General features: G+C 43.4%; 2 protein-coding genes across 2 annotated transcripts; one reads left to right on the top strand and one right to left on the bottom strand.

The window, feature by feature from the left end:
* The first annotated feature begins 740 nt into the window (after positions 1-740).
* LOC111594046 lies at positions 741-25024 on the top strand. The gene is given in 8 exon segments (XM_023307161.2): positions 741-2830; positions 15014-16686; positions 17044-17400; positions 19084-19285; positions 20220-20383; positions 20456-22275; positions 23093-23856; positions 23917-25024. Coding segments are annotated over 8 exon segments (8076 nt in total). The 5' UTR covers positions 741-755; the 3' UTR covers positions 24938-25024.
* On the bottom strand, positions 3456-4218 carry LOC111594047 (mitochondrial import receptor subunit TOM20 homolog B-like). The gene has a single exon (XM_023307162.2). It carries the CDS (start codon positions 4119-4121, stop codon positions 3621-3623), a length of 501 nt encoding a protein of 166 aa, XP_023162930.1. The 5' UTR covers positions 4122-4218; the 3' UTR covers positions 3456-3620.
* Positions 25025-26303: the final 1279 nt, after the last annotated feature.

Raw genomic sequence — 26303 nt, 5'->3', positions numbered from 1 at the left:
GAGCTTTTCGTGTTCTTTGATTTCTTTTCGTCTTCATTTTTCTTCCTTTTTTGCCCTTTTGCGCTCACTAATTTGTGCTGCCTTTGCTGCTCGCTCGCTCACGTTGCGTTGCCAGCGTTAACGCCAACGTCAACGTCGACGGCGCAGTGTGTGTGTTTGCATGTGTGTATTTCTGTATAGCTGCTGTGCGCGGGTGTAGATAAAGCGACATTCTGCATAACATTTTTCTTTGTATCTTATAAAAACAGGCTACTAGCTACAATTGCAAAAGCAGTAATAACAACAACAAGAATAACAAGAATATTAATAATAATAATACCATAAGCAATAACAGTGCAAGCAATGCAACATCAACATCAACAGCAGCATCAACATCAACGACAGCAACAGCGAGTGTAGGGGGTGTGTGTGTGTGTGTGTGTGTGTGTGTTTGTGTGTGTGTTTGTGTGTGTGTTTGTGTGTGTGTGTTTGTTTGTGTGTTTGTTTGTGTGTGTGTGTGTGTGTGTGTGTGTGTGTGTGTGTTTGTGTGTGTGTTTGTGTGTGTGTTTGTGTGTGTGTGTTTGTTTGTGTGTGTGTGTGTGTGTGTGTGTGTGTGTGTGTGTGTGTGTGTGTGTGTGTGTGTGTGTGTTTGTGTGTTTGTGTGTGCGTGTGTGTGCGTGCGTGCGTGTGTGCGTGAGAGTGTGTGTGTGGCTGTGTGTGTGTGTGCGCGCTTGTGCGTGTGTGTGCAGCTCGCACGCGACTTCTGTTTGTGAATAATGAAGAAGAAGCAGAAGCAAAAACAGCAGCAGAGGCAAAGAGAGGCGCCAAGAGAAGCATCGCCAGCAGCAACGGTGGTAGCGGCAGCGACAGCCAAGGTAGCAGAGGCCGAGAGAGGCGTCGTTAGCAGCAGCAGTAGTACTTCGCGACGCAGCAGCAGCAGCAACAACAACAAATAGCAAAAACTGTGCAGCGTTCGGCAAAGCGCAATACTAACAACAACAACAGCAGCAGCAACGATATCATCAGCAGCTACAACAACAACTTTAAAGCGCTGCCATACCGAAACGCCACTTAGCGTCGACGGCAGTAGCAGTCGCAGCAGCACCAGCAGCACATGCAGCAGCAGCAGCAATAACAACAACAACCAAAAAAGCAGCAAACTAAATACAGATGCAAATATGTCGAAAGCATCGTCAGCAACATCAGCAGCAGCAGCAGCAGCAGCAGCAGCAGTAGCAGCAGCCAGCAGCAGCAATGCAGCCGATTTTAGCGCATTTGATTTTAATGATAGCTCTGATAATTCCGATACGCCTTTAGTGCCACGAGCGCCATTTCTCAGCCGCGCTGCCGCTGCAGCTGCGGCAGCAGCAGCACTCAGCGCCAACAGTAATAGCAGCAGTAGCAGCAGCAGCACCACCAGTAATAACACGGGCAACAACAATATTACCATTGGCAACAACAACAACAACAACATCAACAACAACAACAACATCATCAACAACAACAACAACAACAACAACAACAACAATGTCAATGGCAATGGCAACAGCAATGACAATGGCAATGTCAATGATAATGCAACTGACTTGCAGCACAACACTAACATCAAAAGCATCAGAAGAAGCAGCAGCAGCAGCTCGCAAAGCAGCGACGAAAGCAACAGCGACGCAACAGCAGCCACAACGGCGGCTGTTGCTGCCGCTGTCAATGCATTGCACAATGGCAAACAGCAACAGCAGCAACATCATTACAATAACAACAATAACAATAATAATAACAATAATAATAACAATAATAATAATATTAATAGTACTAATAATAACAGCAACAGCAACAAACAACGCGATCGAGCAATGGATGATGAGGAGGAAGATGACGAGCAGCTTCTGGACGAGGACGAGGATGATTACGATGATGATGACGACGACGATGATGATGATGATGCTATAGATCAGCAACTGTCCAGCAATAACATGAGCAACAGCATTAATAGCAACAAGAACAATAACATTAACAATATGCATAGCGTAGCCGCCGCCCCAGCACCACTCACGTTGCCTGCCGATTTGCGTCATGGACTCCACTCTCGTGATCACAGCCAAGCGGAGCAGCCGGACTATGATGACGAGGATGAGGACGAGGATGAAGACGACGATGAAGATGAGGATGTGGATAGCCGCACAGCGTTGACATCGGCGCATACCGAGAGCAGCGGTTTGCATATGAGTGCAGTGGCCGCTGCAGCAGCAGCGGCAGCAGCAGCCGCCGCTGCCGCAGCAACTGCAGTTAAGCTGAATGCAGCAAATGTGACAGCGGCGCAGCTGGAGAATGCCACGGTGCTGGATATGGTTAATAATGCAGCTAATCTCGGCATGGGCAGCGGTGGCGGAAGCAACAGTATACCAGCGCCGAGCAGCAGCCTCATAGGCGGCAACAGCAATACCAGCTTCTCCACCAACAACAACAGCAGCCACGCGCTCAGCTCAACACTAAGCAATGCCATCAACGAGCAGCAGCAACAGCAGTTATTGCGGCGCAGCAGCAATTCGCATCATCATCACCAGCAGCAACATCAACAGCAGCAGCACCACAATCACCACCACTTGCAGCAGCAACACCAGCAACAGTTGCAGCAGCAGCCATCAAGCAGCGGCAGCGGTAGCGGCAGCGGCAGCGCTGCCAGCGAAAGACGCAAGTATCGTCATCAGAATTACAGCAAAAACATTTACATTGGCACGAAAAACGCCGAGAAGTGGGAGCACATGCGCACACGACTGCACTTCAAGAATGACGTCGAGTTCGTGGCCTATCTCCTCAACCTGGCCGACAACGATACCGATCGCCTGAATAAGTGAGTTCAACTCAAATCAAACACAAGCATTTCCCAAAACTTGCGAGCAGACACATCTAGACTATAGACACCCTATATATTATCTGGTACGAGCGCACGAACAGTCGCTCGTTCATTCACAGTTGTAGTTGAATATAATTAATTTTATATTTAATGCCCCAATAGGTGGAGCTTATAATTTATAGATCTACCTGTGGAGTAGCTCAATAAATGAGCTTTCGTGCAGATATACCTGCTGATAATATGCCTATTCCTTATTTGCATTTCTATCCTTATCCAATTTCAATCCATTTGTATTGTATAGGCTTATAGACTATAAAGCTTAGTTTACATGAGCAGAATACAGTTGTCTAAGCTATGTGAATAGCTTCTGGCAATCGGGAAGATCAGACTTTGATTCAGCCTTAAGATAGTTGAAAATTTCCGGACGATCCTATCGAAATTCAACGTCCACAAGAATCTAAGACCCAAGCTTAATATATACTGAACATTTTCAAATTGCAATATTATTGAAAACGATCACTGCTATCTAAGCTGGTGCAAGTTTAAATTGAAGCCCAATTTCAAATCACTTCAGCAGACTAAACGTTATTTATTTGATAGAGTCGCCAGATTTACCTGCAAAAGGATATGTGTACCATAGATAAAGAATTGTAATATTAACAGAGAGAGAGTGGCAGAATATAATAAAGCGGTTATATGCACATCTTGGACAATAAATTTGTTGGATGGATCGTGTTTGCTTAGGCTCCTATTGAAAAAGAAAAGCAAAAACAAAGAAATGAAACTGCTAATCTGAATTCATCTCGCTCGAACATGCGAGCGACTCTGTTGACTCCAGGGTCCTATCCTCATTACTTGTTAGCGAATCGATTATTGAAGTCGAAGGCTGACCCCAATTTTCAGATGTGCTGACGAGGAGCCGTACTTTCGCTATAATTTTATCGTAGAGTTCGATGGGCACCGCCACTTTCAATTTGCATAACAATATATGCGGATCTGCACATATCATGATCGCGTTAGCGAAATAGTGCACAGCTCTGTCCCAGTCCTTGCTGCGCACACAAGTCTCGCCTAGGTACACGTGCCGCAAAAAGTATTCGACTACTTCAGCGTTTAGCGGGGGCTTGCGTAGGGCGCATTGTGACAGCTCACGCTGCCGCCGCTCGTGCACCCGCCGCTTGTATTGGGGATCTCTGCGCCGTTTGTGATCAAAGTAAATGCAATAGCTCACAAGTGCAAGGGCTGCCAGACCAACAAAAACTACCGTCTGGCCACTTAATTCAAACATTTTTTTCTACACACTTTACTTCAAATTTCGTCCTACACAACTTTAAACCGTACCAAAACTGAATAAAAATATGTTCTCAATTATATTTTTTGAATGAAAAATATAGTCAAGGCTTGCCAAGTTCGAGCAGCCAACTATTGTCCATAGATTTATAGGACATGTTAGAAAAAAACCTTTTAAATAGTCCATTAGATATAGAGCCCTTATCAACTCGATCGACTAAGAAAGTTTAACTGCAAGTATATTGTTAAGTGGTATTTAACAAAAATTTCATTAAACAATGTTCACAAAATTTGCGATCTATATAAATTGGAAAAGTATGAAGCGACTTACTTGTATAAATAAAGAAAGCTTGATATATCTTCAGTTTTTGACAAAAGCAAGTATTTATTATTTTAAATTTAGATGAAATCTGTTAATCTGGAGATTATTAAATGTATCTGTAAAACCAACAACAACGCTTGGATCACAGACAATTTATATCTATTATTTCAAATATATATCGATGAATGATTAACTATATCAATTTCATTCCAATTACAAATCTAAATATGTAGCTCCTAACGGTGGGTGGGGCGAGTTGCATTAAGGCGAAAGGAGTTGAATATCGTTCAACACCGCATATCAAACACCGCAATAGACGACACAAGATATGGCGATGCTGTGTTGCCCAAGATTGTTGATAGGTGCAACGGCACAAACATACACACAGAGATACAAATGTGAAAAGGGAAACAGCGGGAGATAGAGAAAGAGACATGTTTTTGGGCACAACTTGGCAGCACTGCTGCAAATTTGGGTACTTTTTCGCCAGTTCTAGCGGCGTGAATTATAGCTTTATTTTAACACCTCTACTGTCAAAGATCCACAGTTCTTTTCAGATTACCTGACAACTTTCCAATTCAAATTTACTTTAAATGTCAGTTTCTAAACTTAAAGAAGTGTTAAGTCTGAACGCACCATCCTATATGTTAAGGAGGAACATTAAGCTTGATTTGCTCCCAGTCTCTTATTAAGTCGAAATTTAAAAATGAGCACCTTTACAATTTCACAATTAAGGCTTAATTTATAAGCCTTATTAATTATTATATTTTTTAAATAAACGCTTAAATTGCTATAATTTTAAAATACCTGAAAATTACGTAACACACGTAAAACTGTTTTATAGTACGGATTCTACAATAAGAAAATTTCATAGCATTACTTGATTAGTAATAAAAATGGTCTTGATATCATATAAATATTTTACCAACAGTCTTAAAAGTCTTGCTTGCCTTTTCCTACATTCTTTAACAAGTTAATTTGGCGTGTGCAAGCCCTGAAGAGTGGAAACACTGCTTGTGACCACGTTGGCAATGTACTGCGAATTGTGTTGATAGGAAGGCTAAGTGCTGGGAGGTGTGCGTAGCGGCACAAATGGAAGCGATGTTAAAGCGATTTACGCCCGACTGCATCAGACTGCAACACAACCAAACCACCATCAACCCTTCCCCTTCTTCGCCTCAGTTTCACTAAAACCTACAATTCACTGCGCTGCACCCAGTGTGCTCCGCAGCTACAAAGGCGCAAATGCAGCATCCATGCGGTTGCATGCAACGGCGCTTTCATGTTGCCTGTGTCGCTAACCGAGATGCAGACGGAGTCGGAGCCGAAGCCGGAGCCTGATCCTGAGCCTTAGCCGGTTGCAACAACCGCTGTGTTTTGCGTAGTGTGTTTTCATACCCTGAAACCATTGAAAATTGGAATTCAGGGGTATAATAGTTTTGTTTTATAAAATGTATGTAATCGGCAGAAGGAGACGTGGTAGACCCCATATATATTATAATATTCCTGATCAGGACGACAAGCCGAATCGATTAATACCTCCTGTCCTTCTGTCTGTTCGTTCGTCTGTCCGTATATACCTATGAGAGCTAAAGACTTTAATTTTCTTGTAGGTCCGCCTATAGCAAGCGCATATCAAGTCTGTTTCAAATAATCGATATCTATTTCCGTTTTATTGTTGTTGAGTAAAAATATTATTGAATTTAAATTTTTAAATTATATCAGGATGAGTCTTTTTGAAGTGGCGGTCTTAACAGAGTCCTGATGACCTAAAGTCAGTTTCTCTTCTTTTTTATGCTATATACAATCTATAGAAGATATTTAACAACACGCACGGGTTTCACGGCATCTTCTAGACTGAACTAGACTACAGTAGACTAAACTAGAGTTTCATACTGGTTTTTATAGTTTTAAATATACATTTTTAGCAATAAATATAAGTCACAATATTAAAACCTATAATTACAAATGCGGTATGCTTGCGATACAGCTGTAAAGCTATGCATCGCTAATGCCTTCTGCTCTGCTCAATTTTACGGAGTCATGACAATTTCATCATGTTTAAACCAAGAGAATCTGCGGAAGATAAAAATTAATCTCGATATGCTTATGATTCATCTAAGGTTCCAGTACAGATATAAGTGTGTGAGTGCAGCGTTCTTTCGCCGAGCCTTCCGCCATCGTTCTTTGCCATTGGGCAATACTATTGGATCGACGGAAAAAGTAACACACATGCATACTACGCAAGCAAACTGACAGAAACTCAAGCAATATCGTTGCTGTAGCTTCTGCGGTTGTTGCAACAGCATTTTGCATGCATTTGCATGCCACGCAGCCCTGCATGTGTGGTTGTGTTTGTGTAAGCGTGTCTGCGTTTCATGGCATTGCCATCAGCTGCGCTGTTCCCATCCCCAATACTCGCTTAAACAAACATCCAATAAAAAGGCGCGGCATGGTTTTCTGTTACCTCTGCAGTTGCGGAGTTGCAGTTGCCTTACCCCGCCTTAGCTTTTCTCGATGTTGGTGCTATTGTTAGTCCGCCATTTGGCATCCGAAATATTCCCCCACACACTCAATCGGCAAGGAAATGCTATTAGATGCGTTCAGATTTTCAGTAGATTTCTAATATTTTTCAATCATACTTGCGGATTTGGAATAAGCTTAAATAAATACATTAAATTCTCATATGTAATGTCACGGTCCAAAAAGCTTATTAATCCAAAGTTATTTCTGCATTTTCCCATGTTTTTTTTTTTTTTTTTTTTTTTTTTTTTTTTTTTTCGTTTTTATTTCTTTATTTTGTTGCAGCTTATTGTCTTAGACTCTATAGCGCATTTAGCTCTAAACCTTAACTAATGGGAGGGCAGATATGCCAATTATTCTGCACTTGTAGCTACTATCTTAATTAGTTCTAATATTGTCTAGAGGATGCAATCTCTTCAGTCTTCGCCTATTGTTGTTTATAGCCAGGTTGCTTGCGAGATGGTTAGGATGCGCTGCAAGTCTGTCCGCGTATCTTGAACTGTGTCGCCCAATGAGTTCAGCAACTGTGGGAATTGCTAAATCCCTATGTAAGACTGAGTTTCTTACAAACCAGCTGGCTCCAGTCCATCTGCGTAGTGCTTTATTCTGCAGGGTCTGAATTTTGTTCCTTGTAGTCTTCGCCGAGGAGCCCCATAGAGAGATACCATATACGAAGGTTGGGACAACTATTGCCTTGTAGATGGCGGCCTTGCTGCTGTAAGACAACTTGCTTGAAGCTCTCAGCATCCAGTCGAGGGTTTTTAGCTTGCTTTTGCATTTTGAGGTTACTTGACTTATGTGCGCTTTAAAAGTCAGCCTTCTGTCAAGAGTGATACCAAGGTACTTTACTTTTGAGGCTTTGGGAATAGTGGGCCCCAATGCAACGCTTGGGCAATCTCCTCTTCTAGTGGCGAAGGTAGTATGTACAGACTTTTGTGCATTAATGGTGATACACCACCGTTTTGCCCAGCGTCCGAAAGAGTCCAGATATTTTTGTAGTGAGTCTGAAGCTTCTTGCGCAGATACGTGACGTGATAAGATGGCGGTGTCATCTGCATAGGTCGCTATGAGTACTGCATCTGTACTTCCTATATTTGGCTCGGGAGTTGGCATATCTCCTGTGAATAAAGTATAAAGTGTTGGGCCTAGAACACTACCCTGTGGTACTCCAGCCATAATTGGTCTAGTCAAGGATACTGTTTGCCCCCTTGACACTTGGAAGGTTCTTCCAATAAGGTATGAGGATAGCAACGCGAAAAATGGGGCTGGAAGGGTGGTCCTCACTTTCTGCAGCAGTCCCAGGTGCCAAACTCGATCAAACGCCTGTTTGATGTCTAAAAAGACGGCAGAGCAGTACATCTTTTCTTCAAAGGCTCCAAGGATATGGTGCACAACTCTGTGAACCTGTTCCGGTGTTCCATGCTGTCTCCTGAAGCCAAACTGATGGTTTGGAATGGCCTCCTGGCGTCCCAGATGTGTCAGTACTCGTTCCAGAAATATTCTTTCGAATATTTTGGAGAGTACTGGCAACAGGCTAATTGGTCTGTACGACTCAATTTCTCCCACGGGTTTGCCAGGCTTAGGAATCATCACAATCACGGCGCGCTTCCAGCAGGCTGGAAAGTGCCGGATGCGGAGCATGGCGTTGTACACCATAGTTATGTAGTCTATGGTGGAGTCAGGCAGTGCTCTAAGGACTCTGCCGTTTATTAGATCATATCCAGGGGATTTTTTTGCCTTCACTCTTCTGATGTGTTCAAGAACCTCTTCTTTTGTACATCCAGTTATCTGGTCTTCAGCTGGGAGGGGCGAGAGAACGATGTCTTCTGTTGCTTCGATTTCTGAGGCCTCTGCGGTAATCACCGGCGTGAATTGGTCTTGAAGGTGGTTTGCAAAAGCCTCAGCTTGAGCTTCGTCTCCAATGTGCCAGGAACCAGAAATGCTCCGAATGGGATGACGTCGTATTGGCTGCCGTTTGAGCTTTCTTGTAAATTTCCATAATTGAAACTCTGCGTCAGTGGGCGATTCAGCTCGTACCAGCGCATCGCTGATACACCTCTTTTGAAGCAGGGCGAGAGCAGCTTTAAGATGCATCGTGGCTTCGTTGTACATGGATTTGGCATCAGGCGTGCGTAATCTTAACCAGCGTCTCCTGGCCCATCTTTTGTGTATTAGTAGGTGTTGGGCCTCCAAGGTGAGGGGGATGTTGTACGGAGACTGTTGTCTTGTTTGGCAAGATGGTGGGGCGGCTTGGTGCGCAGCTTTGACTATTTCTTCCTGCAGTTTGTTTGCTGCGTAGTCCACGTCTTCAGGAGTGTTAAGTTCCATTTCTATGTGCAAAGAGTAATGGAGCTCGCGCCTAAAGACTCCTAAATCTGATCCTGCTGGCAGTAGTTGTTTCCTAATGGGCAAGGGCTGTGGCTGCGCGTGGATTGTGACTATTAGTGGCAGGTGGTCAGAGGATAGGTCCAAGGATTCTTCAATGGTCAATTGCCGGTCACAGATGCCTTTGTAGACAGCGAAGTCGATTGCCGAGGGCCTGTGTCCATTAATTGGGTAACGGGTGGGGGCTCCAGTCGCCAATATGCTGAATTGTAAGTTTTGAATCGCCTCAAATATGACTTCTCCGCGACGATTCGCACTATTGCTTCCCCAAAATGGGTGCCATCCATTCCAGTCGCCGCCGATGAGGGTCTTATTCAACCTTTGGCCTAGAACCTGTTCCATGTGATGATCACACAGACCAGTGTTTGGCGGAAGATAAATTGACGCAACTTCGATCGCTCCAATAGACGTAGGCAGGGTGATGGCTGAGACCTGCATTGTTGCGTTGCAAATTGGCAGTAAAGGTGTATGCGGTATTGTTGCTCGTATGAGGATTGAGGATCCACCAAAGCAGTTTGCTCCTTCACCATGAGCCTGATAGTGTTCGTATCCGAAAATTTGTGTAGTGGGGCACTCATGAGTTTCTGTTATTAACATTATATCTATGTTTTCTTGTGAGAGAAACGCAGCCAGTTCCTGAGTCTTGTTTCTCAGGCCATTGGCGTTCCAGATACCCACACGTAAAGCCATTATTTGTAGGCAAGCTTGGTTATGATGGCCATTAAACTGTTTAGCATGGTTGCTTGTTGGGATTGTACTTCTCGCATCGCTTTGAGCTCGGCATTAATTGCGTCAAACTGACGTTGTTGTTGCTGAAGCATTTCAGTGAACAAAGTGTCACTTGTGGTATTCTTATTTGACGGTCCACCTCTAGCGGCCTGTGCGTAAGAAACACCACTAATAGGCGTTGCAAAGCTCGTGGCTTGGGTAATGCTCCGGGGCCTTGTAATTTCGGAAGCAGTACTCGGACCCGTAGACGGTGTTTGTGTGGGACTCCTTTTTTGTGCTGGGGATTGCAATTTGCGCAACCGCTTGTATACTTGGCAGCCCTTATAGTTGGCTGGGTGCTGTAACTCACAGTGCACACAAGTTGGTGCCTGGTCCTTTTCGCGGGTGCAGTCTTTGGATGCGTGTTTCCCGGCGCAACGCACACATCTGGGAGCTTTGTGGCAGTAGCGTTGTGTGTGTCCAAATTCTTGACAGCGATGGCATTGTGTCAGGTCGTTGTATCTTCTTGGCAGTTCCACTGTGCAGCGTTGCCTGCAGACAACTCGAATGTCCAAAATTTCTTTGTTGTTGGGGGCCTGAGCCACGTCAACAAAAAATATATTTAGCGGTGTTTTGTCCATACGGCTCAGTGGGTTGTGCACATTTGTAATTGTGTGGCCTTTGGTTTCCAATTCCTTTTTAATTAGTGTTGTATCAGTGCTGGAGTGAAGCCCTTTGAACACGACTCTATATGGTTTGTCCTCCTTAAGCTGGTAGCAGTGGAACTCCAATTCCAGCTTAGTAAAGTGGTCTATAACTCTGCGATAGTCCTCACTGCATTGGGTTAATACACCTATGTTATTCTTCTTTGGCTTAATTACGTATGATTTAGCATCAATTACTTTATCTATTATCTGTTGAAGTAGGGCCACAGACTTGATGTTTGGACACCATATGGGGGGCGGACGAGGTTTCGGTGTAGTTTGCTGGTCGGTCAATACTGGGGCTTCTGGAGCTACAGGTGATTCGCTGTAGTCTTCATCTTCTTCTACGAGCAGTGAAAATCGATTTTCTGATATTAATGCTGCATTGCTGGTGCTTGGTTCGTCGAAGATGAGCCTTTTCTTGATGGTTTTTGGTGAATTTGGCTGTTTACGTTTCGTGTTTTTGTTGTTAGTGATGCCTTGCACGGAGGCGATATCTATTTTTGAGTTTATTGGCATGATGGAGGCTTGCCTATTTGCCATCACAACGTTAAGCTGGGCTTGCATTTCTGCATTTACCTTTACAGCTGTAGCGAGGTTATTGACATTAGATGTCATCGCGGATTGTGCTTTTGAGTGCAGGCGCACTCGCGCCAAGCGACGAAATTTCGTAAATTGCAATTAAAGCAATTGAGTTACGCGGAAGCAAGCGATAAGAAAACGCTGCGTGTGCGGTTTTTGTTGCTGTTGCGTTGAAGAATGCACCGCAAAGTTCTATTTTTAGAACTCTGCAGCAGTAGAGCTTAAGCGAAGGCTGTTCGAATTCACGTCTTTACAGGTCGAACGACTGATCGCGATTGATTTTTTTTTTCCCATGTATTGTATTTTTATTGATCATGTATTGTATTTTCGAAAACGTAGTCTCGTAACTACCTCTGGATGTCTATTTAAAAGTTCATTTGTACATGCGCTGGTGGAGGCTTTTTGAAAAGCACACTGAACATTGCCTAGCTTTTGGCTACGATCAATTCTCAAAAAGTTTTTATTAATTGAACTGTTATTATACCTGAACTCATTGAAATGAAACATTTTGTTATGTATGTAACAGGCAGAAGAAAGCGTCACAGACCCCCGAAAGTATATATTTTTTTGAACAGGACGACGAGCTGGCCCTTTTTAACTCATCCCTCTGTCTTTACGACCGTCTGTCCATATGTATAAGTGCGTTGATATCAGAACCTATGTGAGCTAGAGACGCGCATATCAAGTTTGTTTCAAATAATCGATAATTATCCTCCATTTATTGTTACCAACTGGTAAAAGCACGTGGCAAGCAGCGACAAGCGTACGAATTTTTCCAATACACATGCAAAAACACGTACATTCAAATGCGTGCATTCTTGTCTATTTGTTTATGATTCGATTTGCAACGTTTTATTGAAACAGTGAAGTGACGGTATTGGTAGAAGCAATGCGCGTTGCCGAAGGGGCGTTTGGGCCAGTCCAGGTGTCGTGATGTCGGGTTTTGTTCATTTTTTTATGGAGTATACTTAAAATCTTAGATCGGACGGGAATCAAGGTATCTCCTAGTCGGGCGCAACCGACGTGCTCTGATCATATGTCCCCGGGGTTCCATTGCAACATTACTATAGCTAATATAAACGGCTGTAGCACACACTCACATTCAGATACACGCACACATGTGTACGAATATCCACGCATTGCTTGGCCTAGCCTTTCATTCATTTCGTGCTCTTTTAGTTTCGCCCATGTCACCAATTTGTGCGCACTTTCGAAATTTCGTCAAAAAGCACAAGCAATACTGTGTGTATGTGTATTTGTGCGTATGTGTGTGTATGTGTTAGTGTTGATATATGTGCAGTGATGAGTGTACTAAATGCGCCAACGAGTAACACACACGAAACGAAACGCTAGAAACTGAATCAGTTTCCGAATCAGCCCCCAGTGAAACGCAACATCCCACCAGCCACTAGCCAACGCAATGGGCCAACCCTCTGCTACATCTTCAAGCAGCACATTAATACTAAAGTAGCAACGGCAACACATACACATTCGCACACACAGATACATACAGGCATGTACATACACATACAAACACGAAAGCTGACAAATAGAAAAAGAACCGAGCAATGCAGAAACAGCAACAGAAACACAAACAGCTAACTGTAAATTCAGTGGAGGCCGAGGCAGCTTGCGAATGCGGAATATGGACATAGAAGGGGAAAGGGAGAAGTGAGCAAATATGTTAGCTTGTGTTCGGGGTGTTTGGTCTATGAGTCACAAAGTGGAGCAGGATAAGTTGTGTGAGTGATGGCTAGAGATGGCTGTTTTGCGAGTGTGGTGGTGCATGTGTGTGAACTACTGTAGATAGGTGGGGCAGGTGGCTGACTGCCGCTGGTTTCTGTGGCGGTGTCGCTGTTTTCGATATTGTTGTTAAGGTCCAAAATTGGGGGATTTAATGAAGGAAACCCTAAGCACACACACTCACAGAAGAGAGTGCACGAGAGAAAAATAGAGAGAGAGAGGCATAATATAGGCATTGCTGCGGATCATGTGACATTTCCAGCGATAGCAACAACAATTGAACATAACAACAACATTGCTATATACACTTAACGTTCGCCGCTCTGCTGATGAATTTCTTGTGCACAAACGCGACTGAGAATAGGTTAATGCTTATGAAGTAAAGTAAAGTCGAAAGGTGGGGGTTTGAAGGGAAAGTACCGTAACATCGTGTAGTTATAGATATACCTATATATCTATATATGCAAGTCAATATATATATAGCCACCATATGTCGGATTGCATGGCCGCTGTCACCTACTGAATCAAGAATGGAAAGGAATTGAAGAATAGAATAAGCGAATTATAGGACGATAGAACGCTTGCTGCAGCAAGGATGAGCTATAAGTTTTCAGCATGCAACAAGTTCCTGCGTCAAGAGACTACATATTTAAAACTAAAACGGTCCATTAAAAGTTAATCTGCTCAAATAAAAAACTAAACTCAATTCGACTTCGGCTTGAGTAGCTTTAAATTGAAAGGTCATAATGGAACCGAACTTATTGAAATTAAGCAAGATTGCTCTAGTCGAGAGCGCTCGACTTGGAGGTACCCTAATACCTTGTCATGATTTTTAAATTCTCTTCTCTCATGAGGGTAAAACGGAACCTCTTGGTGCACAAATTTCAATTAGTGCTGCTTTGGGAGACCAGAGAGCAGATAGTGGGTTGATCAACCGAAGCGCACAGATGAGGTCCCATATTTTTGTTCCACGACAGAGACACGAAAATATATGAACTTGTGTGGGACATTGGGATCAAATTATATTCAATTAAATACAGTTAGTATACATTAGAATTGGTGAATATTACCCAAATTTATATTAGTATTAAGATATGACTCTTTTGGAAACAATTCCAAGGAGAAGCTTGTACTAAATGTGTTGCATCTAAATGTTGTATGATTACTGTCAGTAAAGCAAACATAAAAAGAACAGATTCCACTTATTTTCCACACTTGCTAGCTTGCTTTCTAACTGTTACGTTGACCACCTATCAAATTAGCAGTCAAACCGCCGGTCAACTAGCTTATCCTTAATTTAGTCAAGCAGTATGTAATTTTTTCTATAAGTGGATTAGTTAGTTAATCAATCAATCAATTAATCAATCAATCTATCAATCAATCAGGCAGCCAATACATCAATCAATCAGCCATACCACTATCAATTAATTAATCGGTCATTTCAGTCAAAACAAAAATACTTTCATGTACTAAATTGGATAATCTTTATATATGTTATGCATATATATCATGATAATGAACCCTGAAAGGTTTAGTCTTTGGATCGAAGCATCTCTGCCATAAGCAGATATTGTGCTGGTGTGACCTATTCAGCAAAGACTAATTCCAATTGGAATTGTATCGGTTGCAATCTTTTGAAGCTCGTAATTCTTATCCCTGATTCTTAGCCTCTGTGGCACCTACCAGTGGCCAGTCACAGCGAGTCTTAACAAAATTAATTAAACGTCGCAGGAGCGAGACTTGGACACAAGCACAAAGCAGCTCATCGAGAAGAGCGCGGCCGCTGCTGGCGTTGAGAACAGGATTAGATGAGCAGGCATGAAAATTACGTCATGCATGGAAAATACCGCATTTTTTCCACGTTAATTCGCTTGCACATCACTTCAACAGATTCTCAAACTCTCCCTTTCTCTGTTTTTGCAGTTTGCCACCAACATCGCCGGCGCACACTCCCACCAAGGGATTCGATGGCAACTTCAAACTGGAACCGAATCTGAGCGTTAAGGACTTTGTAACACCACCAGAAAATGGCAATGGTAATGGCAGTCTGGAGTCGGTTACTAGCGTTGCTACTGCCATGGCCACGCCAACGCCGCCACAGCGCAAGCGCTACAAGAAACGCGTCCAATTCACGACCGACGCTCTCAATGGCTATGCGGGGGCAAAGAATAAAGCCGGTGCAGCTGCTGGTTACAACAACAGCAATAGTAATAATAACAACAATAACAACTTTGCTAGCCCAGCCAAAACGAAGAAGCAAGAAGCGAAAGCAACAGCAGCTGCTCTGAAAGCAGGTGCCGCAGTAGCAGCAGCAGCTGCTGCGGCGGCAGCCGCCTCATCTGCGTTGCCCGAGGTACTGGACTGTCGCATAGCAGAGAAGATCAAAAGTGAGCTGGAAGCGTGCAGCAAAGAGTCGCTGCCAAATGCACTTTGTCTCAAAAAGGCGGCAGCCGCTGCTGCAGCGGCGACACAACACAGTGATGAAGACGAAGACGAGGACGAAGAGTTTCAGCAACAGCAACAGCAGCTAGCAGCAGTCACAGCAGCAGCAGCTGCAGCAGCCACTGCTCATCCAACCCCAACGACAGGAACGCTGCTGACCAATGCGGAGGCTGTAGATGCAAGCAGTGCCAGCAACGGTCAGCTGGGCAGCTTTCATGTGCGCTCCAAGAACCAAAACAGCAGCAAGAAGTCGCAAGCTGCAAAAGCAGTTGCTGCTGCTGCGGCGGCGGCAGCGGCAGCGGCTATGATGCCACCGAATAGCTATGACGAGCCGGAAGATGATTCGGCTGCTGGGCCGGTCGATGACGAAGACGAAGACGATGAGGAGCTGGATGAAGAGGCGCTGGCACGTGAAATGAAAATGGAGCAAAATTTTGTGGAGGAGGAGGATGAGCATGATATTGCTTTCAGATCCCAACAATCATGTCGCGAATGCTCCATTTCGCATGATCACAAGCTCTGCCCACTGCGCAATGCCTGCGGCAATGTAACGGATGCTGTAGATCTGGCCGAATGGATTGAGCGTCGCAATCTGGAAGCCCTAGCCAAACTGAAGGCAGATGCCCAGAGAGAGGCAAAAGTTGGCAGGCCGCGACATGTTGACGACGAGGATGATATGGAGGACATGGACATGGACGAATCATCGCAATTGTCCGAACTGGAGACCAAGCCGTTAATTACCTTTGCTGAGGCATCGGTTCCCGCCGAATTCGAGCTACACAACGTCGAGCCAAATGTCACTGGCGTCTTTGCCCGCACCGAGGTTCGAGCCTACACCAAGCTGGGGCCGCTTATCGGACAGCCGGTTCAGACTGGAGAGGTACGCGAGGGTAGCGACATGAAATGGATATTCGAGATGTGTGAGGCCGGCGCCGAGAAATCCTATCTGCTCTGCTGCGATAATCCCAATGCCTCCAACTGGCTGCGTTTCATCCGACCAGCGCCCAGCTACGAGGAACGCAACGTAAACCTCGTCTCGATTAATCGTCAAGCATACTTTGTGAGCTGTCGTGATCTACGCAATGGCATGGAACTCCTCTATTGGAGTGACGACTGCAACACCATGTGGCGCAAAAAGCATACCGAGAAGATAAGTAAGGCCCTTACTTAGCTAAGAAGCAAATGCCTCGTAGTTAGTCATAAAATTAGTGGAGATTTTTCTTTTCGAAACTACTTATTCATGAAGGCTTTGACTCTGGCGGATCAATTTATAGTCCAATAAGAGTTACTGCAACTGAGTTTCCAATTTGACAGTCACTTAAACATATTGGCAAATCAGTATGAAAACAACATGTCGCTTGCAACAGCAAACTCCATACATATCTTCTGTAAGCTAAAGGCGTTAGCAAACACATTGTCTGCTAAACTAATGCCATTTAGTTATATTATTAATTGTGTTGACTCAACATTAAACTCATCAATATATCGATTTTTTTCTTCCTAAAAAACAGACTGCGGCGGCTGCAATTTAAAGTTTGAGCATCCGCTCTACTATCGTACGCACTGTTCAGTTTTTCACGATCCGTCGATGAGCCTTACCATACGGAAATATCACTGCAAGGTATGCAGCGAGGTGGTTCTGGGCAAAGACAACATTATGAAGCATGCGGCCGAGAAACACGACGGCAAGGGGGCATACCAATGTCAGTTCTGCAACAAGTTCTTTCTCCGGCTCAACTATCTAGAGATGCATCGCACCTATGGCTGTGCCTCGAATCCGAATCGTTCGAGGCCAGTTTGCGATTTCTGTGGTCGCAAATTCTGCCAGCCGCAGAAGCTGAAAGCGCATATTAAACGTGTCCACAGTGGTAAGTCGGGCAAGCCACACCCCCAACCCCAAACCTACCTATTCCCCCAACCCCACCTCGGCTCAATATAGATCGTAAATACCTGCGTAGATTTATGTATATTCTAAGCGTATGCAAGACTAGCAGCGCATATCATTAATCGCATATAGTATATCCGTCGTTGTAACTCTTCCCACATGCCTATAAGTAAGCTCACACACTATCAAATGTCATATGTCATATGTACTAATAGCGTAAAAATAACGTAACCCGCATCGCCGCAACTACTAACTGACCTTTCACGCACACACACACTCATCGGTATCAGTCATAGCTTGAACACAGATATGTTCATATGCATATACACCTAAGCCTACATCTCCATCACACACGCACACATACGCATCTATGATCGCTCATACTCATGCTTTTTATTTGAATGCCGAATTGGTCAAAACCATTTTATGAACTTGGTTCTTTTGGTTTAACTTCTTTAGTTGACACATATTACGAAAGTTCATGCTATGTTCATGATACATTTATTCTAGTTACAGACATTTATTTACCCAATAGTTCTATAGATTAGGCTTATTGTTTAAAATGAGATGTGTAATTTGTCATTACGTCAAATGGTAAATACTGATTATTTTTACCATAAATATAGGATACTACGAAAATATCATACATATTAATTAGCACTCAATTTGATCAATGCTAAGTATTTAGTTGCCAGATAATAATAATGAATTTAAAATTATATAGAGATCTTTTTTATTTGAGAGATATAAAACATTTTTAGGAGCATATCATTTCTGGAACAATATTGAGAAGCATACGTTGAGTTCGTAATTTGTATTAATTGATTGTAATTGATATTAATTCACTTTAAGATGCAGATTATACAACATGCAAAAACGTTGCAGCCGGGCGCTACCGACTGCATAATACTCATACACGGGCCAGCTCCTAAACTTTGGAGAATATGTTTATTTTCGATATGCCACACTCTTGAAACGTCTCTCTTAATACATTTCGGTAGATCAAAATCAGACCCATGAATATATATATGACGTTCACACATACAGACGGACAGACAGCTTGGCTTTTATTTTGTGAATGATAATAAAAATAACTTGTTCATGAGCTCTATCAAGTTTATAAGACTCAAAATTGATTTTGTCATCATGAAAAGGGATTACTTGACAGCTAAAAAGAAAATTTTGCAATTGTACGTAGCCGAGTACTAGTATTATAATATCTAAATGTGCTACAAGTGAACATCTAGGAAACATTTAGATTGACGTAAAGGAAGAAATCATAAAGAGAAACATAGATCCGCATTAATAGAAAAACATTCGTAACATTCTCAAAACATTTGTAAACCGCACCATTATATAGTTGCCTTTAGTGAATGATTTGCTTTGTGTTTTGATTTGTGTTTGATATTTGGTCTTTGATCTTAAGTTTTTAGCAGTGATTGGACCAATCCATTGATATTGTTAAACAAGATTTGGTTTGTTCGATCTAGTGACTTATGCTTTTTGTGTGTTTATATAAATGGCTTACGTTTCGTAATTTGTGATTTGTGTTTTGGTTAGTTGGGTTTGTCGATTTTCCTATAAATTCTATTTCTGTACTCACTAATTTTCTTTCAAAATCACCACAATCCGAAAATTTCATTTTCTTCATACAATTTCATTTTAGATATGGCTGAAGTTTTACGAGATTTTCAGTGTAAATTATGTTCAAAACTTCTAGGATCGCGTGCAGCATTGCAGCGCCATTCGAAGGAGGTGCACAGCCGCAACTCAACAGTGGTCAGTTGTCCGCGCTGCCAGAAACTCTTCCAGAATCGCAGCAACTTAAAGATACACATGCTCACGCACTCGGGCGTGCGGCCTTTCAAGTGAGTATCTCTCTTCCAGCTATGTTATTTTTAACATACTTCAGAGAGCTTTAAAGTCACTCAATTTAGTTTCTTGTATTTTGAGGTATTTTATATTTCATAACAATGAATTATCAAAATTCATATAAATATGGCTAGTGGACATTCATCTGAAATTTCATCTGAATCCCATGTCGGCCAGAAGCTATTCAATTAAACGTGCTTCAATTGACTAAAGCAATTGGCTGAAGCACCGAACCCTTTGAAAGTGGGAGTTCAGGGTATAATGGATTTGTGAAAATGTATATCACAGGCAGAAGGAGGCGTGACAGAAACCAGTCATCATTTCGTTAATCATAAGAGCTACATTTTAAACGTGTTCTCGTACAAACCATATGTCGTACGAGCTTATCAGTTTCGATAGATCATCCCATTTAATGAGTATCGATAAAATCTAACATTTTGAACTTGCATGACTAGCAGAAAAATGTATATTTTGGATTTAGCATTTCTCCCCCTTCCCAAATTCTCCAAAACCAAATACTAGAGACAAATACACATAAATGAATCTCAATATCACGCTCTGAATATGCAATTCCCCGTACACTGGTGGTGACTGGGGAAGAGACGAGGCCTAGAAGTCATCGAATATTCGTAGATATTATTTCAAAAGGATATTTGCTCACACGTTTATCAATTATTATTATGTATCTGCGAATAACTAGAATAAGTGAAGAAGCAGGATATATGTGAGTTCTAGTACTCTCTTATAGCATTGTGTGTTTAGGTAACGTTAGATAGATATTGTTAATGAAATCAGTTTAGCCACGACACACAGGAATTATGATTAAGCTGAGTCCTTGTTTTGATTTGGGTTCAAAAAATAATAATATATAGCTAAAGTAATCAAAAAAGGCAATTGTTGATATATTAAACAACTGATTGTCACTTACAGGTGCGCAGAACCGGAGTGCAATGCCGCCTTCACCACAAAGCAGTGCCTACAGTTCCATTATAAGAAGGTACACAACTACACGCAGGAGCAGATGCCGAAGATAGAGCGGAGTGTGGCCTATACCTTTGATGCCTATTCGGGCGGTATGAAGGTGGACTTTTTGGGTAAGCCAGTGGGGCAGACGCTGTTGGGTGCACCGCAAGCGCCACGCCCTAACGCTGCCGTCTCCTTCACAGAGCAAGCACCGCGTCGGCGACGTAAAAGCCTCGAGGATCAGAACCAAAACTCAATGCTCAGTAGCTCTATGCAGAGCGACACCGAATACAGTGATGACAACATCTTCGAGGCCATCAAAAAGAGCGGCAAATCGATTAAGGATCTATGTCGTAACGAGCCAAATCTGTCGCTGCTCAGCTCTAAGATCTCTAGCATATTTGCTGAGAAGGGGCCGCCTGTTCAGCAGGCGACCCTGATGGGAGGCGCAAATGTTGGCGCCGTGACTGGCAGCGGACGTAAGCGTAAGAGAAAGAAGGATCCGGCCACATCGCATGTCGGCCAGCAGCTACAGCAGCAGCAGCAACAACAGCAGCAGCAACATCAACAGCACCAGCTTCAGCACCAGCAACACGCACAGCAATGCCATCAACAGCAGCAGCAGCAGCAACAGCAGCAGCTTAGCAGCCATTTGGATCAGTCGCCTTCGCATTTAGCGCACCAGCAGCAGCATCAGCAGCAACAGCCGCACTATCATGGCCATAGCCACGCCCACGCTCACTCTCATGCTCACGCACACACCCACACACAACAGCAACAACAGCAGCAGGCGGTCACGCTTCACCAGCAGCAGCAGCAACTACACGAAAACGACGTAGAGGAGGAGAGCGCACGGCTTGAGCAAGTGCGTCGTAAACAAAACGCTCAGCTTAGCCTTGTCGAATCGTTCCTGACCACCACCGCGCAACGTCTGAGTGCCCAGCAGCAGGTGCAACAAGTGGTAGCTGCAGCAGCTGCCGTTTCCGCAATGGCCGGCGCAGGCGAAGATCCCGCCAAACTTGGGCACATGATGGGCCACATGGGTGGCGTAAGCGTCGGCGTTGGCCTTGATGAGGATGATGACGATGATGAGGACGATGAGGATGCAACAGCACATCACTTGCACCATCAACAGCAGCACCAACAACAGCAACAGCATCAGCAACAGCATCATTCCCACCACCATGCCCACACACATACGCACCAGCAAGCACAGCAATCGACACAGCAAACACACAACGATTCCGGCTATCGGCATGCGGCCGCTATGAATGCGGCTCTCGGCCAGAATCTTGTCGTAAGCAAAGGCAGCAAGAAATGGATCGGCGCTGACGATCGCCATTTGAGCGATACCGGTGATGTGGCAACCAATACAGTTGTTGGCAATGGTACAAGTGGGGGCGGTGGTGGTGTCTGTGGACAATTATCAGGCGGCGCCGGCGCTAGCCAAGATCTTGGGTTCGCAGTGCCGCCCAGTGCCGTGGACGAGCATAGTAAATTGCTGGGTCAGAATCGTGACTTTTTGGCCCGACTCATGAGTAGTGCCTCGGCCAGCCATGCCAGTCACCAGCATCAGCATAGCGCGCACATCCGCGAAGAGGACGAGAACAGCTCCTTTCTGGATGTCGTTGAGTCGAATAATAATGCGGCTGCAGCTGCAGCTGCTGCCGCCGCCATGTCCCAATACCATCACAGTGCAACTACGAACGGTGGAGCAGCAGGTACTGCCAGCAGTGCCGGTAGCGGTGGGGGTGGTGGGGTTACAACTGCTGCTACTGGCGGTCATACGCCCACCGGCGCGTCTACAGCACCCAGCAGTGTGGAGCCGCCGCAAATGCAAATGAACTCGCTTAGCCACTCACAGTCGTTCATGAGCTCCTTTTACAACAATGCCAACGCAAGACTCACCGGAGCCGGCGCTGGCGTCGGTGTTGGCGCCAACTCCTCTTCGGCCAGCATGCTTGTAGAGGCAGCACTCAACTCCGTTGGCAATATGATTGACAACGAGAGCAGTGATCTAAAGGTGCGTGCAATAGTATGGTAACAGTAACAAATTAAACAGGCAAAAAATGTTTTTACTCTTCTAAAGGAAAACCCCAATGCATGTAGGGGAGTACCCCTATTAATGGTAACACAGTTTACCAGAATAAAGAAAATTATGTAATTGAGCGATGAACGAGAAAACGCATGCCTAAAAACCTAGTCAATATACGTATATGTACAATTTTTTCGGAATTATGAATTTCCAAGCCCAGAACACTAATTTTCTGCATTCCTTTCATTAATGAATTAACTTCACTTCTTAAACTTGCCTGCAGACCACTTTACTTGGGTTTGTAGCTGAGCTACTGAGGTGCTACAGCTTGTTTTAAGGGTAACTGGATTTCAGCTATGTTATTTTGTTACTACGTAATAAGCACTAAAGATACGCTATGCATATAGTTAACTTTGAATATATTTGGAAATACTACAATCGGACTCAACGGATTTGGAAACAAAATCAAATTTGTGATCAATCTATAGGAAAAGCCAACTGTAACAATAGATGTGTTGTTAGCTGGACGTGCTACTTCATGTCTCTAGCTTCAAAAGTTGTAAAAGATATAACATTTCCAAATACAAATATTTCAAATTTCAAGTCTACAAACTACTACTAGCCAGACTCCTCACTTCGTAAAAATATATATCTGTAATTATGGACTGATTTATTCATTAATTGATTTTTGCTATCCATATTTACGAGAATGCGATTCCATTCGAAAAAGTTTATATAAACATATATATAAACATAGTACTTGTGCTTAATCCAATTGATCACGTGTCTTTTTCTACTTTAACAGGTACCCACCGAGAACCATCTAAATAGCGATAGTCCGATGAGCGCACATGTCGATGCGGATGCTCAACGCTTCGGTAGTGGTGGTGGTGGAGGCGGCGTCAGTGGGTCGAATGGTGCAGGCATTGGCGCAACCATGGACAACTTAGAGAACGAATTAAAGATGATGAAGAACCTGGGCAGCTTTCCCATGCAGATACCACCATTGCCAATGTTCCAAGGCACGTGCAATATATCGCCGAACGCCTCGACGCCCACCAACCCGCAGAGCAATCAGAACCAGAACGATGTAGATGTGGATGCCAGCAGCACGCCGCGTCCCCAACATCCAGATTCAGATGGCTTCTCGTCGTCGCACCACCGGACGCCGCCCTCGCCGCCGCCCATATCACCGGGTCGCGACTATGGCGGCATGTTTGGTGCCGGCAATGGTGCCGGTGGACCCGGCTCAAATAGCACGCCGGCAGGCAGCTCTAGCGGTGGTGGTGGGGCTCCAACGGCGGGCAACAATTTGTCCGCATCGTCTCCTCTACCGGCAGCGCTGCAGCCGCAGCGACGTAACGCCTCCAGCGTGGGCAGCACATATCCCGAGCACGAGCTCATTTCGCCCGCCTCCTCGCCAAGCATACCACGCTACAACTTCAACGGCGACATGATGCGTCACAAGCGCGCCGTCCAAGAACATGAGCAACAGGAGCGACGCCACAATATCTCGCGGCACAATCAAATGTCCAGCGACGAAGAGAACAGCATTATGCCACAGAACAGGTAAGTCTGGTAATCCAAGTGATCCATTCGATCCTCCAACTAATCACTCTTATCGAACAGCACTGGACAGGATATGCGTATGAAGTTCCCGCAATCACAGATCGATCTCATGTACTCCAAATATGAAAGCATGGCCAGCAATCTCAAGTACAATAGCCAGGAGCTTGACTCCCCGGCTGAGTATCGGCAGAGCAGCAATAGCAATGTGGCAAGTGCGGCAGCTGCCGCCGCAGCTGCTGCAAGCACTGCGAATGACATGTCCGATCTGCAGGGCCTGGACATGAGCTCGCGCTCGAATGCGTCGAGCAATTATCATCATAACTTCCAGCTGCCTAGCAGCCGTTACCATCACCACATCTACGATATACTCTCTGATCGGGAGCAGAATCAGCAGGCGCAGGTGCAGCAACAGACGCCGGCATCGGTAGTGCATCAACAAGAGCATGGCAGCCATGGTGGTCACAGCAGTCAGCTGGCCATGCAGCAGCATCAGTCGGCGGCTATGCACAACATGCTCAGTGAACAGTTGGGTGAGCAGGAGCACGACCAAACCACATCGGTGGATCTAAGTCGCACTGCCAACTATGTGGTGTCGTCGCCGCCGCAGCTGCCCTACAATCATCCCCATCATGATATGCTGCGCATGGCCTCCCTGGATCTAACACCCAATACGAGCAATATGACGGTGGGAAATAATCGCTCGTTTCTGTCTTCGCAGATGCAGCATCAGAGTCGCGAGAGCCTCGAACATCATCGCTTGCTCTCGACGGTCGAACAGCATCGCATATTGGCTGCCTCGAATGCTGCTGCGGATCAGCATAGGCTGCTCGTCGATCCCACGGCTCATCTACTAATGGAGCAAAACAATCGATTGCTGGGCACCACAGACCAGTCACGTCTTCTGGGCGAATCAGCGGCGGCAGCTGCACAGAATCGGCATATGGCCAGGAGCTTTGGTGCGTATCATCAGGTGGCATCCAGCAATTATCATCCGGGCGTACGGCCTCCACCGGTATTACCAACGGCCAATCATCATGCTTCCAATCCTTCTAATTATCATCCTTTTCCCGCTTACTACTAATTAGTGCCATCTATTGGCCGCCACAGACGAACCCAAAAAGCAGGCACAGATACACAATACTATGCTAGATACACAATACTTTGAATAAATTATTGCGAAATGACAGATGATATGCTAGGAACTAGATTATATATATATAATCTTGCAGAAAGGCCTGCATATAGCTAACCGGGACTATGTGCAATTCAAATATATGATGTATAGAGTTATATATATAAACATAATTATCATAAATATACATATATACATATATGTCCCAGTAGAATCGTCTGGCAGCTATCTGTGCGCTTACTATCCACAAATCCTTGATTCTATAGTTCAATTTCAAGCGCAAATATATATGTGTATTTCGAACATAACAATTTTTGGTTCCTCGGTTCTATTCTATTTCTACTACTAAATCACAAGTAATCCATATAAGCTATACAAAAAAACCAATTAAAATATGTTGCATAACTTTCAGTTTTCTTAACTACTACTTACATTTTATGCGAACACTTCTTTCATTAAAATAAAATAAAATTATGGCAAAATATAAATAAACAAAAATCAACCATTAAGTGTGCCAATATGTTTAAGTGTAGATTACTTTTTTTCTCGCTAAAACTGGCAATATATATATATATATATATATATATATATATATATATATATAATATATATATAATATATATTTATATATATTATATAAATATATTTATTTATATATATATATATATATATATATATATATATATATATATATATATATATATATATACATATAACGAATATATGATATATGATTTTGTAACAATAAAAACAATATGTATAGTTGTATATGTAAAAAAAATTAAAATTAATAAAAACAGTGCTAATTATAAAAATTATGATTTTTACGATTTGCCGTTGAGTTTGTATATAATAAAATTACATGAAATAAACATGCATTGCTATTTTTACACCATGAAAACCGAGAAAGAAAAATTTTAAACGAGTACAAACTGTTGAGCAAAAGTTGAGTGAAGGGGAAATTCAATAATAACAAATAAATATACGAATTAAGGAATCTATTAAGACACTTTTTTGGTAGCAAACCCCAACTATTCTCCAAAAACAAACTCAGAGATGAAACCAAATGGAAATGGAAATAAAGATGAAAATTGGACATGTAATGAATAATGAACAATGAGTAATGAATAATGAATACAAGTTAAATATAATTAGGTTAAACACTTTATAATTGACATATGCATAAATGTTATAATAACTAACAATAATAATACATATATATACTTTGACAGGAACTTAGCTCGAGCAACTTTTTACATTTAGCCATTTTTTTTTCTTCTGTATTTAAATATTTGGCAAATATTTGGCATATATA

This window comes from Drosophila hydei, unplaced genomic scaffold (genome assembly GCF_003285905.1).
Source record: "Drosophila hydei strain 15085-1641.00,03,60 unplaced genomic scaffold, DhydRS2 tig00000442-arrow-arrow-pilon, whole genome shotgun sequence".
Classification (NCBI taxonomy): domain Eukaryota; kingdom Metazoa; phylum Arthropoda; class Insecta; order Diptera; family Drosophilidae; genus Drosophila; species Drosophila hydei.
This window is presented reverse-complemented; position numbering and strand designations above follow the sequence as displayed.

Excerpts from the sequence above, each read along its gene's own strand:
- LOC111594047 (XM_023307162.2), bottom strand. The coding sequence starts at position 4,121 with ATGTTTGAATTAAGTGGCCAGACGGTAGTTTTTGTTGGTCTGGCAGCC.